This window comes from Lepus europaeus, chromosome X (assembly GCF_033115175.1).
Source record: "Lepus europaeus isolate LE1 chromosome X, mLepTim1.pri, whole genome shotgun sequence".
NCBI lineage: Eukaryota > Metazoa > Chordata > Mammalia > Lagomorpha > Leporidae > Lepus > Lepus europaeus.
The window spans coordinates 101,610,617-101,623,975 of record NC_084850.1 but is presented as its reverse complement, the minus strand read 5'-3'; the positions used below and the strand labels follow the sequence as shown (position 1 = coordinate 101,623,975).

The 13,359-nt window shown below is 41.2% G+C and overlaps 1 protein-coding gene and 1 non-coding gene across 3 annotated transcripts in view; both read left to right on the top strand.

Annotated features, from left to right (window-relative positions):
- Positions 1–13,359, top strand: part of ZNF81 (zinc finger protein 81) — a 70,898-nt gene that overhangs the window by 40,355 nt on the left and 17,184 nt on the right. For both annotated transcript variants that reach the window (XM_062183658.1, XM_062183657.1), the window contains exons 3-4: positions 1,684–1,810; positions 5,187–5,282. In XM_062183658.1, the coding sequence (XP_062039642.1) occupies positions 1,684–1,810; positions 5,187–5,282 (223 nt within the window). The remainder of the gene's footprint in view (positions 1–1,683; positions 1,811–5,186; positions 5,283–13,359) is intronic.
- On the top strand, positions 7,266–7,398 carry LOC133753906 (small nucleolar RNA SNORA9). Its single transcript, XR_009865139.1, has one exon. It is a non-coding gene; the product is annotated as a small nucleolar RNA SNORA9 (small nucleolar RNA).

Below are 13,359 nucleotides of genomic sequence, written 5' to 3'. Positions count from 1 at the left end.
TACCTACTATAAATGGGATGTCTCTTAGAAGTTCTTTCTCAGCAAGTTCATTATTGGTGTATAAAAATGGTACTGATTTTTTGTGTTGGATTTGTATGCTGCAACTTTACTGAGTTCATTAGTCTCTTAGTGGAGACTTTTGTTTTCTCTATATATAGAATAATATCATCTGCAAACAAGGAAAAGCTGGCTTCCTCCCTCCTTATCTGTATGTTTTTTTTTATTATTTCTTTCTCTTGCTCAGTGCTGGCTAAAACTTCCAGTACTGTATTGAATATGAACAGTAAGAGTGGGCATCCTAGTTCAACTCCTGGCTGCTCTACTTCTGATTCAGCTCACTGCTGGTGCACCTGGGAAAACAGCAGAAGATTGACCCACGTGGATGCAAGGACCCAAGCACTTTCACTATCCTCCACTGCTTTCCCAGGTGCATTAGCAGGGAGCTGGATCAGAAGTGGAGCAGCTGGGACTTGAACTGCACCTATATGGGTGCCAGCACTGTAGGTGGCAGCTTTACCCGCTACACCACAGTGCCAGCCCCTCCATAAAATTTTAAAGTATCATCATATGTTGAAACCAGATAGTGTAATTGCTGACCACCATCAAATCAAATAATAAATGATTAATAAAGAGGTATCAAAAGAAAATGGCTGGGGCAGGCATTGTGGCACAGCAGGTTAAGCAGCTACTGGGGATGCCTACATCCCATATTGGAGTACCTGGTTTGAGTCCAGGATAACCCATGGGAGACCTGGATGTAGTTCCTTGTTCCTGGAGTCAGCCTTGCCCCTAGCTGTGACAGGCATTTAGAGAGTGAATCAGTAAATGAAGCATATCTCTCTGTCTCTCCCTGTATTTGTCATTCTGATTTTCAAATAAACAAATAAATAAATACATCTTTTAAAAAGAAAATGGGCACATTTTTGAAGAGTAAATGAAAGCAACAGTAGAAGAAGCTCTGTGAAGTTAAAAGATAATGAGAAGGATATGCATGCTTACTTATAAATGTTATAGAATGAAATTTTCCATAAAAATGAGCAATGAAATAGAATCAAATTCAAATACTGACCAAAATTATTATTTTTTTAAAAATGGAAGGCAAACTAATCTAAATATGATGAACAAAAGAATTTTACAACTGTGGAGGTGGGTGTTGTACAGTAAATTAAGCCATTACTTGGGATACTTGCATCCCATAGTGGAGTGCCTGGGATCTAATCTCACCTACAATTGCAATCCAGTTACCTGTTAATGCACCTTTGAGGGAGCAGATAATGACCCAAGTACTTGGGTTCCTATTACCCACATTGGAGACCTGGGTGGAGTTCCTGGCTGCTGGCTTCAGCCTGGCCCAGCCCCAGCTGTTGCAAATATTTGGGGATTGAACCAGTGGATGAAAGTTCTCTCTCTCTCTCTCTCTCTCTCGCTCTCGCTCTCTCTCTCTTCCTCTCCCCTTCTCCTTCTGTCTCTGTAACTCTGTCATTCAAATAAATAAATAAATCTTTTTAAAAACAAATCTATGACTAGATGCTTATATTCTATACAATGTTTTACATATGTTATATTTAATTAGATATTTAACAGACATACTGTATGGTATAGTATGATGAAAAACTCTTCTCTATCTTCTTCCATCCTCCAGTGTCAATCATGTTGTCTTGAACAGAATTGTATTGTTAACAGGTATCAGTGTCATTTGAGGATGTTACCGTGGACTTCAGTAAGGAGGAGTGGCAGCAACTGGACTTCACTCAAAGAAGCCTGTACCAAGATGTAATGCTGGAGAACTACAGCCACTTGCTCTCAGTGGGTAAGCACAGCCACCGCACAAAGCTGTGAGGAGCCTGTTGTGGGTTCAGCTGTGCCCTTCAAATAAAATATGTTGAAGTCGTATCCCCCTAGAAACTCAGAATGTGACATTGTTTAGAGAGAGTCTTTATAGAAGTAATAAACCTAAAATGAGCTCATCAGGGCAGGCTTTAAATCAATATAACTGGGGTATTTATAAAAAGGGGAAATCTGGACCCAGAGACACCCAGGGAAAGCAGTGTGAAAACACACAGGGAGAAGATGGCAAGTGACTGGAACAATACATCTGGAAGCCAAGAAACACCTGAGGCCACCAGCAGCTAGTAGAGAAGTAAAGGAACCCATTCCTTCTTTAACACTTTCGAAGAGGGTGTGGCTGATGACACCTTCGTTTTGGGCTTCTGGTCTGCAGAACTGTGAGACAGTATGTTTCTGTTGTTTGGAACCCTCCTGTCTGTGGCACTTTGTCACAGTAGCCCTGAGAAACTAATAAGGATTTTCATACTTCGAAATGGGATGTTGCTGTGATAAATACTGAAAAATGTAAAAATGATGTTTCATTGGGTAATGAATAGAGACTGGAAATGTTTTTAGGTACTTGACGGGAAAAGCCTAGATTGCCTTAAAGAAACTCTTGGCAGAAACGTGAATGTTAAAGTTACTTTTGATGGAGTCTCAGATGGAAGTGTTATTGCAAAGTAGATGAAAGACAATCCTTGGTGTTAAGTGTCAGGTAACTTGGCTGAATTGTGTTCTGTTGGGTGAAAAATAGAACTTGTAAGTAATCAACTTGAATATTTAGCTGAGGAGATTGCTGACCAAAGTATTGAAAGTGCAGTCTGGTTTCTTCTTGCTGCTTATAGTAAATGTGAAATGTGGGGGAAAAAAGAGAGAGAAAGAGCGATAAATTGAAGAAGAAATTATTAGGGAAAAAAAAAGTCCCAGAAGATTTGGGACATTTCCACCCTATTCATGATGAAAATATTGAGAAAATGTCTTCCGGAAAGAAAACCAGAATTGGATAGTCAGTTGCTAAAGCGATTAGATATGCGACTTCTGGATCTATCAACTATCTCAGTGGAAATTCTGTCAGCAGAGGCTCAATGGGACAGAAAAGGGAGACAATGAAGGGAGACTTTTGGACTTCCGGGATTCTACAAGCATGAAAGGGATAGAGAAGCCATTTGGCTGTGAACATGTGTTGTCTTTTAAGAAAACAGAAGAATCACTTCAAGGGTGGTTCAGAGACCAGGGGCCTGCAGCTGCCACCACAGTCCGCCAGGTCCTAGGCCAGAGAATTTGGAGGATCCACTGTTTCAATTTCAGAGGCTAGGGCCGCCTCCTTGTTTCCAGGGCTAAATGAGTAGAGCCACCACCCAGGACCGAGGGTGTGGGATTGCCATGTCTGATTTGAGGTCATAACCCTTAATAATTTCACATGTTCAAAATTCTCTTCAACTTTCCATTAAAGTACTTATTGAATTTTAGTTTTTCACCAGTATTTGGCCTTAGATAACATTTATCACCCACTTTAGACTACATTCTCAAGCAATATCACTCCAGTAATACCCAGGTGCAGTGCTCAAGGGACTTCTACTGCCCTACACCATCCACAAGTTAAGCCTCAAATAGAAGGACTTGGCTCCCCTATGAGCAGCACAAAGGAATGCGTCTTCTATATGCCATATTCCCAGCACCCAACTCTGGGGCAGGGATTCAGCCCTGGATTCTTCCATGTTCTTTTGCTATTACTAAGGGAACCCTTGTTAAGTTTCTTCTCCACTAATTCTTACATTTAGTGAGTGAATAAATGCAGGCCCAATAGGAAACCAGAAAATATTTCTCAATAGACAAATAATTATCTACAGAGGATAGCAGGACTTTGCTCCAAAATCCTAAGGATCTGTGTTGTGATTCACCTATGGGGCCTGCCAAAGGCTCCAAGCACTATCTCTGTCTACTATTGTCACTTCAAGCACCACTGGATCTGCTGGGTCCTATGGCCAAAGCAACAGAGCATCTTGCATGGCAGCCTATACCTGTTGTAGATCCTTCTCTTGTAGGGCCCACACAAAACTAAGCACTGTCTGGATCACTTAGTAAATGGGCCAGATTAGCAGATCCAAATGAGGAATGTGTTGCCTTTCAGATCCAAAGAGATTTAGTAGGTATTATACCTTATTGTACTTTTTTTTTTTTTGCTTCTAGGAGGGGCCAGATGCAAAAACTTATTCTCTACCTTAGAGGGGATATCTCCACATGTGTCCACCACTGGACCCCTCAACAATTTCCATAAGATAGAAGGTCCTTAAATTTTGTCAGATTAGTTTCCCACTCTGAGATATGGATGTTTTACCTGTAAGTGTAGTTTCTACTTGGTGCTCACTAGGTCTACTCAGCATCATATAATTGATATAATAGGCCAATGTGATATGATGTCCCATGGAAGGGAATTGCAATCAGAGTCACTGTAGACCAAGTTATGACATAGGACTGGACAGTTGCTATACCCCTGAGGTAGGACAGGGATAGTGTACTGCTGGCTTTGCTAGCTGCAAGAAAATGCTTATGATGGTCCTTACTAAGATATCACAAAAAAGGCATTATCCTGATCGGTAGCTGCGTACTGAGTACCAGGGAAAATGTTAATTTACTCAGGCAATGAAACGACATCCAGAAGATCAGCTACAACTGCAGTCATCCCCTGGTGAAGCTTGAAATAATCCGTTATCATTCTCCAGGATCCATCTGTCGTCTGCACAGACCAAATAGGCAAGCTGAATGGGGATTTGGTGGGAATCACCATCCCTGCCTCCTTCGAGTTCCTGATAGTAACACTAAACTCCACAATCCCTTCAGGAATGGGGTATTGCTTTTTAGTTCACTATTTTCCTAGGTAGATGTGGTTCTAGTGGCTTCTACTTGGCCTTTCCCACTGTAACAGTCCTCACTTCACAGATGAGGGAACCCGTGTGGGGATTCTGCCAGTTGCTGAATATAGCTATTCCAAGTCTCTTCTCGATCTGGTAGAAACACCATGACCCTGCTGATATGTTGAATTTGGATTTCGAGACTCTAGAAATGTGAGAGAATAAATTCCCGTTATTGGAAGCCACCCGTATTTTGGTACTTTGTTATGGTGACCCTAAGAAACTAATACAGAGCCTCAGAGAGGACATTTCCATTCTCAGCTGCCAAGCATTTTGGGACATCTACAGTGTGTGATGGTTACTCTGGATTTCTCTGAGATTCTTCAGTCCTTTCTTGCTTCTGTGATGACTAGACTACTGTGTTCCTAATGAAAGGTGGTTACTTTTCTGAGGAGCAAGTGCAAAGCAATTAGCCGGGCCCAAATCTCTATCGTGTCCTGTTGACAGGATTTGAAGTCCCCAAACCAGAGGTCATCTTTAAGTTGGAGCAAGGACAGGAGCCATGGATGTTGGAGGAAGAAGCCTCGCATCAGAGATGTTCAGGTGAGTAATTGTGAACCAGCAAGAAGGGGAGACATGGAAGTATTCTTTTTTCCTGAAAAAGGCTATTGCTACTCTTTTTAAAGGTTCTAAACTTTGGAAATTGCTTGAGGATAAATAGCATTGGCCTCTCAGATACCAAATTTTTCTTTCTCTACCTTACAGTTAAAAACTGTTTGGCTTTTCTCCAGGAAAATTGCCCCAGTTCCCATCCTCTGGATCATATGTCAACTTTTTCACTGTGGGTCTTGCTTTCTTGGATATTCTCCCCTTCTATCACATTTTTGTGCTTGATTACTTAAACCACACCCCTTGAGTCTTAATTCATATCATAGTCATTCAAGTTTTAATAATTGCCTTTCTGGAAAATCTTTTGGTTGCCTCATTCCTGCTCTCCTCACTGTAAAATACCAATGAACCATCATCTACAACCAGCCTTACTTCCTATTTTCTTCATATTAACCTACAAATTTTTCACTCCTCTCTGCCCTCCCATTGCCCCGTGCCTCTCCTCCACCTTCTGACATTTCAGTCACCTTTGACAATGTAAATAATAATCAAAGGGGGAGAAATATTCTCTCTGAACAATGATATTTGTTCAGGAGTAGAAGAATATGCCAGTGGTAATAAGCATGGTGTAGTAAACCATGGTGTATCCAAGGATGTTGAAGGAAAGGGAAGAATTTGAAGGCAAAATGGGGGGAAATTTTACATAAGCTACTTAGATACAATGTTCATTGGTCTTGTCGACCTGAGGCAGGAGTTCTTTGCTGGGTAGATGTCCTGAGAAGATCATCTTGTTTTGAGTTGTTGCAGTCTTCAAGAATGTTAAGGATATAAAGTTTGTTATAGAAATCTGTGCATATGAGGCATGCGAAAATATGAGACATATATAAGAATGAGAACGACTTTCTTGTAAGTCTCTTATCCCAGAATCTCAGACAGGCAGCCACGAGTCCTCCCCCTTCATTTGTTCCTGGATCTACGTGCATCTGGATCCGGCAACAATGGTTTCATCTTATTATTACCAACTTCCCTGTTGTCACTTGGAATTTTTTTCTTTTACAATCAATTTTATTAAAGAAAATTTTATAGAATAAAACATATCCACCTTAATTACACAGTTTGGTAAGTTTTGATTAAGGTATATGCCAGTGTTAACACCACCTCAATCATAATATATATCATTCTATGACACAAATGCTCCCTCACGCCCCTTACAATCAATATCCACCACCACTTTGGCCCCAGACAACCAATGACATGCTTTATTTATTTGCTTATTTATTTATTTGAGAGGCAAGGAGACACACAGGCAGATAAATAGAGCTCCCATCCAGTAGTTCACTCCCCAAATATATGCAATGGTTAGGGCTGGGCCAGGGCCAGAATCAGGAGCCCAGAACTTGATCCAGGTCTCTCACATGAGTGGCAGGGACACAACTACTTGAGCCATCACCTGCTGCTTCACAGGGTTTGCATTGTCAGGAAACTGGAGCTGAATATTAAACTCAGGTACTACAATATGGGATGTGGGCAAGACTGGCATTTTCTAGGTTCAATACCTGGCCCCATTTACATGCTTTATTTTTACCAGAAATTAGATTTGCCTTCATTAGGGCTTCATGTGAACAGAATCATACTCTCTATATACTTCTGGATCTGACTTCATTTTCTCAGTATAATGATTTTGTAATTCATTCATATTAATCACTATATCACTTGTTTGTTCATTTTAAATTCTGTATAGTATTCCATGGTTTGAATATATCGTTAATTTGTTAAACTATACACCTGTCAATGGATAGGTGGTTAATATTTCATTATAATGATTTAAACTGCAGTGAACACTCTGGTATATCTTTGTGTGAACATATGTTTACATTTCTCTTGGTAAATATCTAGAATTGGAATTGCTAGGTCATATAAGTAAATGCTTAGCCTCTATAAGGAATTGCCAAACTGTCTTCCAAATTGACTGTATCATAGCAAGCCTCCAGCATGCTTGGGTCTGCTGTAACCCTGTGCATTCCAACAATGCTTGCCAGAGCAGTTTTGAAACAGTTTGAGGCCTTCCTCTGCTCCATCTAGAGCAAGGTCATAGAACTTTCAGATAACTGAAAAGAATAGCTATTTCATTTTACACTCCCAACAGTAATACATGAGAATGTCTGTTGCTCCATATCCTCGCCCAGTACTTGCTACCATCAGTCTCTTTTATTTTTACTATTAGAGTGGATATTTAATAGTACCTCACTCTGATGAGAGTTATGATGCTAAGCATCTTTGCATGTGTTTGTACATTTTTAAAATGAAATGTCTATTCAGATATCTTTCCCGCTTTAATTGGATTGTCTTTTTTAAATTAATGTATTGGATTGCTTCCCGGCCTTTGGCTAAGATCAAGTGTAAATTAACATATTGGAGAGAGACAGGCATATGGACAGGCAGACATCTTCCATCCACTGGTTCATTTCCCAAATGCCTACAACAGTCAGGGCTGGGCCAGGTTGAAACCAGGAGCCAGGAACTCCACCCATGACCACTACATGGGTGGCAGGGGCCCAGGTACCTGAGCCATCTTCTCCTGCCTTCCCAGGAATATTATCATGGAGCTGGGTAAGAAGCACTACGATGTATGATGCCACTGTTGCAGGTGGTAGCTTAACCAGCTGCGCCATAATACCAGCTCCTGTCTTATTGTTGAGTTTTAATATAGCTCCTTTAGATGCATCTCCTTTGTCAGATATATGTTAATACTCTGTTTCAATCTGTGGTTTGCAGTTTCATTTTCTTACTGGTGCCTGTCAAAGAGCAAGCATTTTAATTTTACTAATATCTGATTTATTATCTTTTCTTATTGTTACTGCTTTTTATTATCTGCTGAAGAAATATTTGCCTACCACAAAATAATAAACATTTTCTCATGTTTTCTTCCAGGAGTTTTTATCAATTGAGGTCTATGATTCATTTTTTTTTTTTTTTTGGTCTGTAATGCAAGGGTTGATGTTAATTTTTTACTACTGATTAATTGTCCCAGAACCATTTGTGGTTTTTTTTGTTTGTTTGTTTGTTTGTTTGTTTTATTTTTAACAGGCAGAGTGGACAGTGAGACAGAGACAGAGAGAAAGGTCTTCCTTTTGCCGTAGGTTCACCCTCCAATGGCCGCCGCGGTAGCGTGCTGCGGCCGGCGCACTGCGCTGATCCGATGGCAGGAGCCAGGTGCTTCTTCTGGTCTCCCATGGGGTGCAGGGCCCAAGCACTTGGGCCATCCTCCACTGCACTCCCTGGCCACAGCAGAGAGCTGGCCTGGAAGAGGGGCAACCGGGACAGGATCGGTGCCCCGACCGGGACTAGAACCCGGTGTGCCGGCGCCACAAGGTGGAGGATTAGCCTAGTGAGCCGCGGCGCCGGCCCCAGAACCATTTGTTGAAGAGATTTTCTCTGTTTTTCCATTTAATTTCCTTGGCATGTTTATCAAACTCAATTGACTTCATACAGATGCTTCTTGACTTACTAGGGTATCCCAATCAACTCATTGTAAGTTGAAAATATCTTAAGTCAAAGATGCTTATAATACACCTAATATGCTGAGTGTGTTTCACTTTTGCACTGTCATAAAGGTGGAAAATCCTAAATTCAGCTATTGTAAGTTTGTCATCATATATACATATGAGCCTGTTTCTGAGCCTTCTTCTCTATTCAATTAATCTATTTCTCAATCCATTTTTAAAAAGTGGGTTTTATTATTATTCCGGTATGGTGCAGCCAACAGATCAGGTGACAGCTACCACTGAAAAGATAGTTTTTACACACATTTTCCAAGAGGACGGGTCGTGCCGCACCATGGGGAGCCACGTGGGAAGCACAAGGGTCAGGCAGGAGGTAGAATGAATGAGCATTAAGCACGGACCAGAACATTTATTATGGACTTTGTGGGAGGGAATGGACTAAGCAGGGTAAGCAGGCTGGGCAAGTCTAACATTGGTTAGCCTGGGGCTGGTGGTATGGTACAGGGTGTTAAGCTGCAGCCTGTGACACCAGCATCCCATATCGAAGTGCCAGTTCACGTCCCAGCTGCTCCACTTCCAATCCAGCCCCCTGCTAATATGCCTGGGAAAGCAGCAAAGGATGGCTCCAGTGTTTGGCCACTGACTCCCACATGGGAGACCTGGATGGGGTTCCTGGCTTCTGGTTTCAGCCTGACCCAACCTTGGCTGTTGCTGATATTTGGACAGTAAACCAGTGGAAGGAAAATGGAAGCTTGCTCTTGCTCGCTCTCTCTCCCTCGCCCTCTCCCTCTCTCTCACTCTTTTCCTCTCTCTATCACACTGGCTTTCAAATAAATAAAATAAGTCTTTTTCTTTCTCCAGTGATTAGCTAGCCCTGGAGGGGCAATCTTTCCAGGATCAGCCAAGCCCAAGATGCCAGAGTGTAAAGAATAAAATAAATAAGAAAATACAGTTAATATGTGGCCCTCTACACACACCCATACTATTTTATTACTGTAGCTTTTATAGTAAATCTTCAAATCAGGTAGTATAAGTCTTCCAGATTTGCTTTTTTTTCTTTTCTTTTTTTTTTTAGCTACTTTGGCTCTTCTAGGTCATTTCATTTCCACATAGATTTTAAAATCATTTTCTAATTTTGTCAAAAAGGCTATTGGGATTTTATATGGAGTTGAGTTGATTCTATAGATCAGTTTTGGGAGAATTGACATCTTAACAATATTGAGTCTTGTAATCCATGAACATAACATATTTCTACAGTTATTTAGATTAATGGGACTGGTGCTGTGGTGTAGAGGATTAAACCACCACCTGCAGTGCCGGCATCCCATATGGGTTCTCATTCAAGTCCTGGCTGTTCCACTTCCAATCCAGTTCTCTGCTATGGCCTGGGAAAGCAGTGGAAGATGGCCCAAGTCCTTGGGCCCCTGCACCAGCGTAGGAGACTCGGAAGAAGCTCCTGGCTCCTGGCTTCCGATTGGCACAGTTCCGGCCATTGCAGCCATCTGAGGAGTGAACCAGCAAATGGAAGACATATTTCTCTCTCTCTCTCTCTCTCTCTCTCTCTCTCTCTCTCTCTGCCTCTCCTTCTCTCTGACTTTCAAGTAAATAAATAAATCTTTAAAAAATTTAGATCGCAAATTGCCTTCAGCAGTGATTTATAGTTTTCAGTGTAGAAGTTTTATTTAAGATTTATTTATTTACTTTAAAGGCAGAGAGAGAGAGAGAGAGAGAGAGAGAGAGAGAGAGATTCCATCTGCTGGTTCACTCCCCCAGATGGCCACAATGGACCAAGCTGAAGCCAGAAAATTCCATCTAGGTCTCCCATTTGGGTGGCAGGGGCCCAAGCACTTGGGCCATCTTCTGCTGCTTTCCCAGGCATATTAACAAGGAGCTGGATCGGAAGTGGAACATCCGGGACTTGAACTGGAACCCATATGGGGTGCCGGCATTGCAGGCAGCAGCTTTACACACCGTGCCACCATGCTGGCCCTAGTGTAGGAGTCTTGTGCAGAGGCCAGCATGGTGGCATGGTGGGTTAAACCACTGCTTTGGCCTGTCACTGCCCCAGCCATATATATGGCCATTTGGGGAGTGACCCAGCAGATGGGCCAGCTCGCTCACTCCCTCCCTCCATCTCGCTTACTTTCTCTGTCACTCTGCCTTTCAAATAAATAATTTTTTTAAAAATATTATTTAAGGTATACAAACTTTATGCATTCCATATATACAAATTTAGGAACATAATGATTCTCCCCATGTTACCCTCCATCCCACACACACTCCCATCCTTCTTCCTCCTCCATCTCCTATTCTTATTCTCACTTTTTTACAAAGATCTATTTTCTTTTTTTGAAGATTTATTTATTTATTTGAAAGGCAGAATTACACACAGAGAGAGGAGAGGCAGAGAGAGAGAGGTCTTCCATCTGCTGGTTCACTCCTCAAATGGCCACAACGGCCAGAGCTGGGCCAATTCAAAGCCAGGAGTTAGGAGCTTCATCCAGGTCTCCCACGTGGGTGCAGGGGTCCAAGCACTTGGGCCACCTTCCACTGCTTTCCCAGGCCACAGCAGAGAGCTGGACTGGAAGAGGAGCAACCAGGACTAGAATTGGCGCCCATATGGGATGCTGGCACTTACCTGCTATGCCACAGCACCAGCCCCACGACTTAATCGTGGTCACTCAAGAGAAAACCCAGAAAAGGGAAACTCACTACATGCCCATCACTTCCTCTGGCTTTTGACTCCCCTCCAAAATCTTCTTGCTTTGTATTGTTTGCTTTTCTTCTTTTTGTTTTGTTTTTCTGTAGATTATACTTGCTCTCTATAGAAGGATCTTTATTTAGGAGTTTACTTCATACCTGAAGTAGAGCTATTGCAACTGATTCTTGTACATGGATCTTGTTAGGACATTTGCTAAATTCCAATAATTCCACTGGTCCCTTTTGTAAATATTCTGCATTTCCCTTCACATATGAGCTTTTCTTCTTATCATTTCCTTTTTATCTGTCTGCTCTTTATTTTTATTTTATCTTTTTCTCAACCTGAAGGCAAAAGCTTTTGGTCTTTTACCATTAAGTGTATGTAATAACTGTTATTTTTCTCATATACTCTTTATTAATTTGTTGCAATTTCTTTCTCTTCAGTGATTAGTTTCTTTTTTTTCATTTATTAAACTTTTATTTAATGAATACAAATTTCCAAAGTACAGCTTATGGGTTACAATGGCTTCCCCCCTCCCATAACTTCCCTCCCACCCACAACCCTCCCCTTTCCCACTCCCTCTCCCCTTCCATTCACATCATGATTCATTTTCAATTCTGTTTATATACAGAAGATCAGTTTAGTATATATTAGGTAAAGATTTCAACAGTTTGCCCCCATATAGCAACACAAAGTGAAAAAAAAAATACTGTTGGAGTACTAGTTATAGCATTAAATAACAGTGTACAGCACATTAAAGACAGAGATCCTACATAATATATTTTTTTAAATTAATTATTTTTCTATGCCATTTCCAATTTAACACCAGGTTTTTTTTTATTTCTAATTCTCTTTATATACAGAAGATCGATTCAGTATATAATTAGTAAAGATCTCATCAGTTTGTACCCACACAGAGACACAAAGTGTAGAAATACTGTTTCAGTACTAGTTATAGCATCACTGCACATTAGACAACACATTAAGGACAGATCCCACATGGGATGTAAGCACACAGTGACTCCTGTTGCTGACTTAACAATTTGACACTCCTGTTCATGGCGTCAGTAATCTCCCTAGGCTCTAGTCATGAGTTGCCAGGGCTATGGAAGCCTTTAGAGTTTGCTGACTTTGGTCTTATTCCGATAGGGTCACAGTGATTAGTTTCTTTAACATGACTGGATGGTAATAGGGATCTGTAGTTTGATAAGATGTTTTTTAATTATGTATTTATTTATTTGAAAACCAGAGAGAGAGAGAGAGAGAGAGAGAGAGAGATCTTCCCATCTGCTGGTTCATTCCCCAAATGGCTGCAACAGCCAGGTCTGTGCCAGGCCAAAGCCAGGAGCCTGAAGCTCCATCCAGGTCTTCGACGTTAGTGGCAGGGACCCAAGTACTTGGGGCATCTTGCACTGCCTTCCCAGGTGCATTGGCAGGGAGCTGGATAGGAAGCAGAGCAGCCAGGACCACTTGTCAAAAATCAGTTGTCTGATACAGGATGTTAGCATCACAAGCAGTGGCGTAACCCATTGCACCACAACACAGGCCTATTCTCAGTGCTTTCTCTGCTTTTATTGAGATGAGCATTTCATCCTACTTAAAAGTATGTGTTGAATTTAACTAATTTCCAGATGTTAAATTGACCTTGCTGTCCTGGGATAAACCGTACTTGGTCATGGTATATTACCTTCTTATGTATTTCTTGACTCTTTCTGGTATTTGTTGAGGATCTTAATCTCCATGTTCATGAGAGATAGTAGTCTTTAGGTTTTTTTCCCTTATAATAACTTTAAGTTTGTTATCCTATTAATGCTAATTTTATAAAATGAATTTTGAAATTTCATACCTGCTGTGTTTTCTGAAAGAG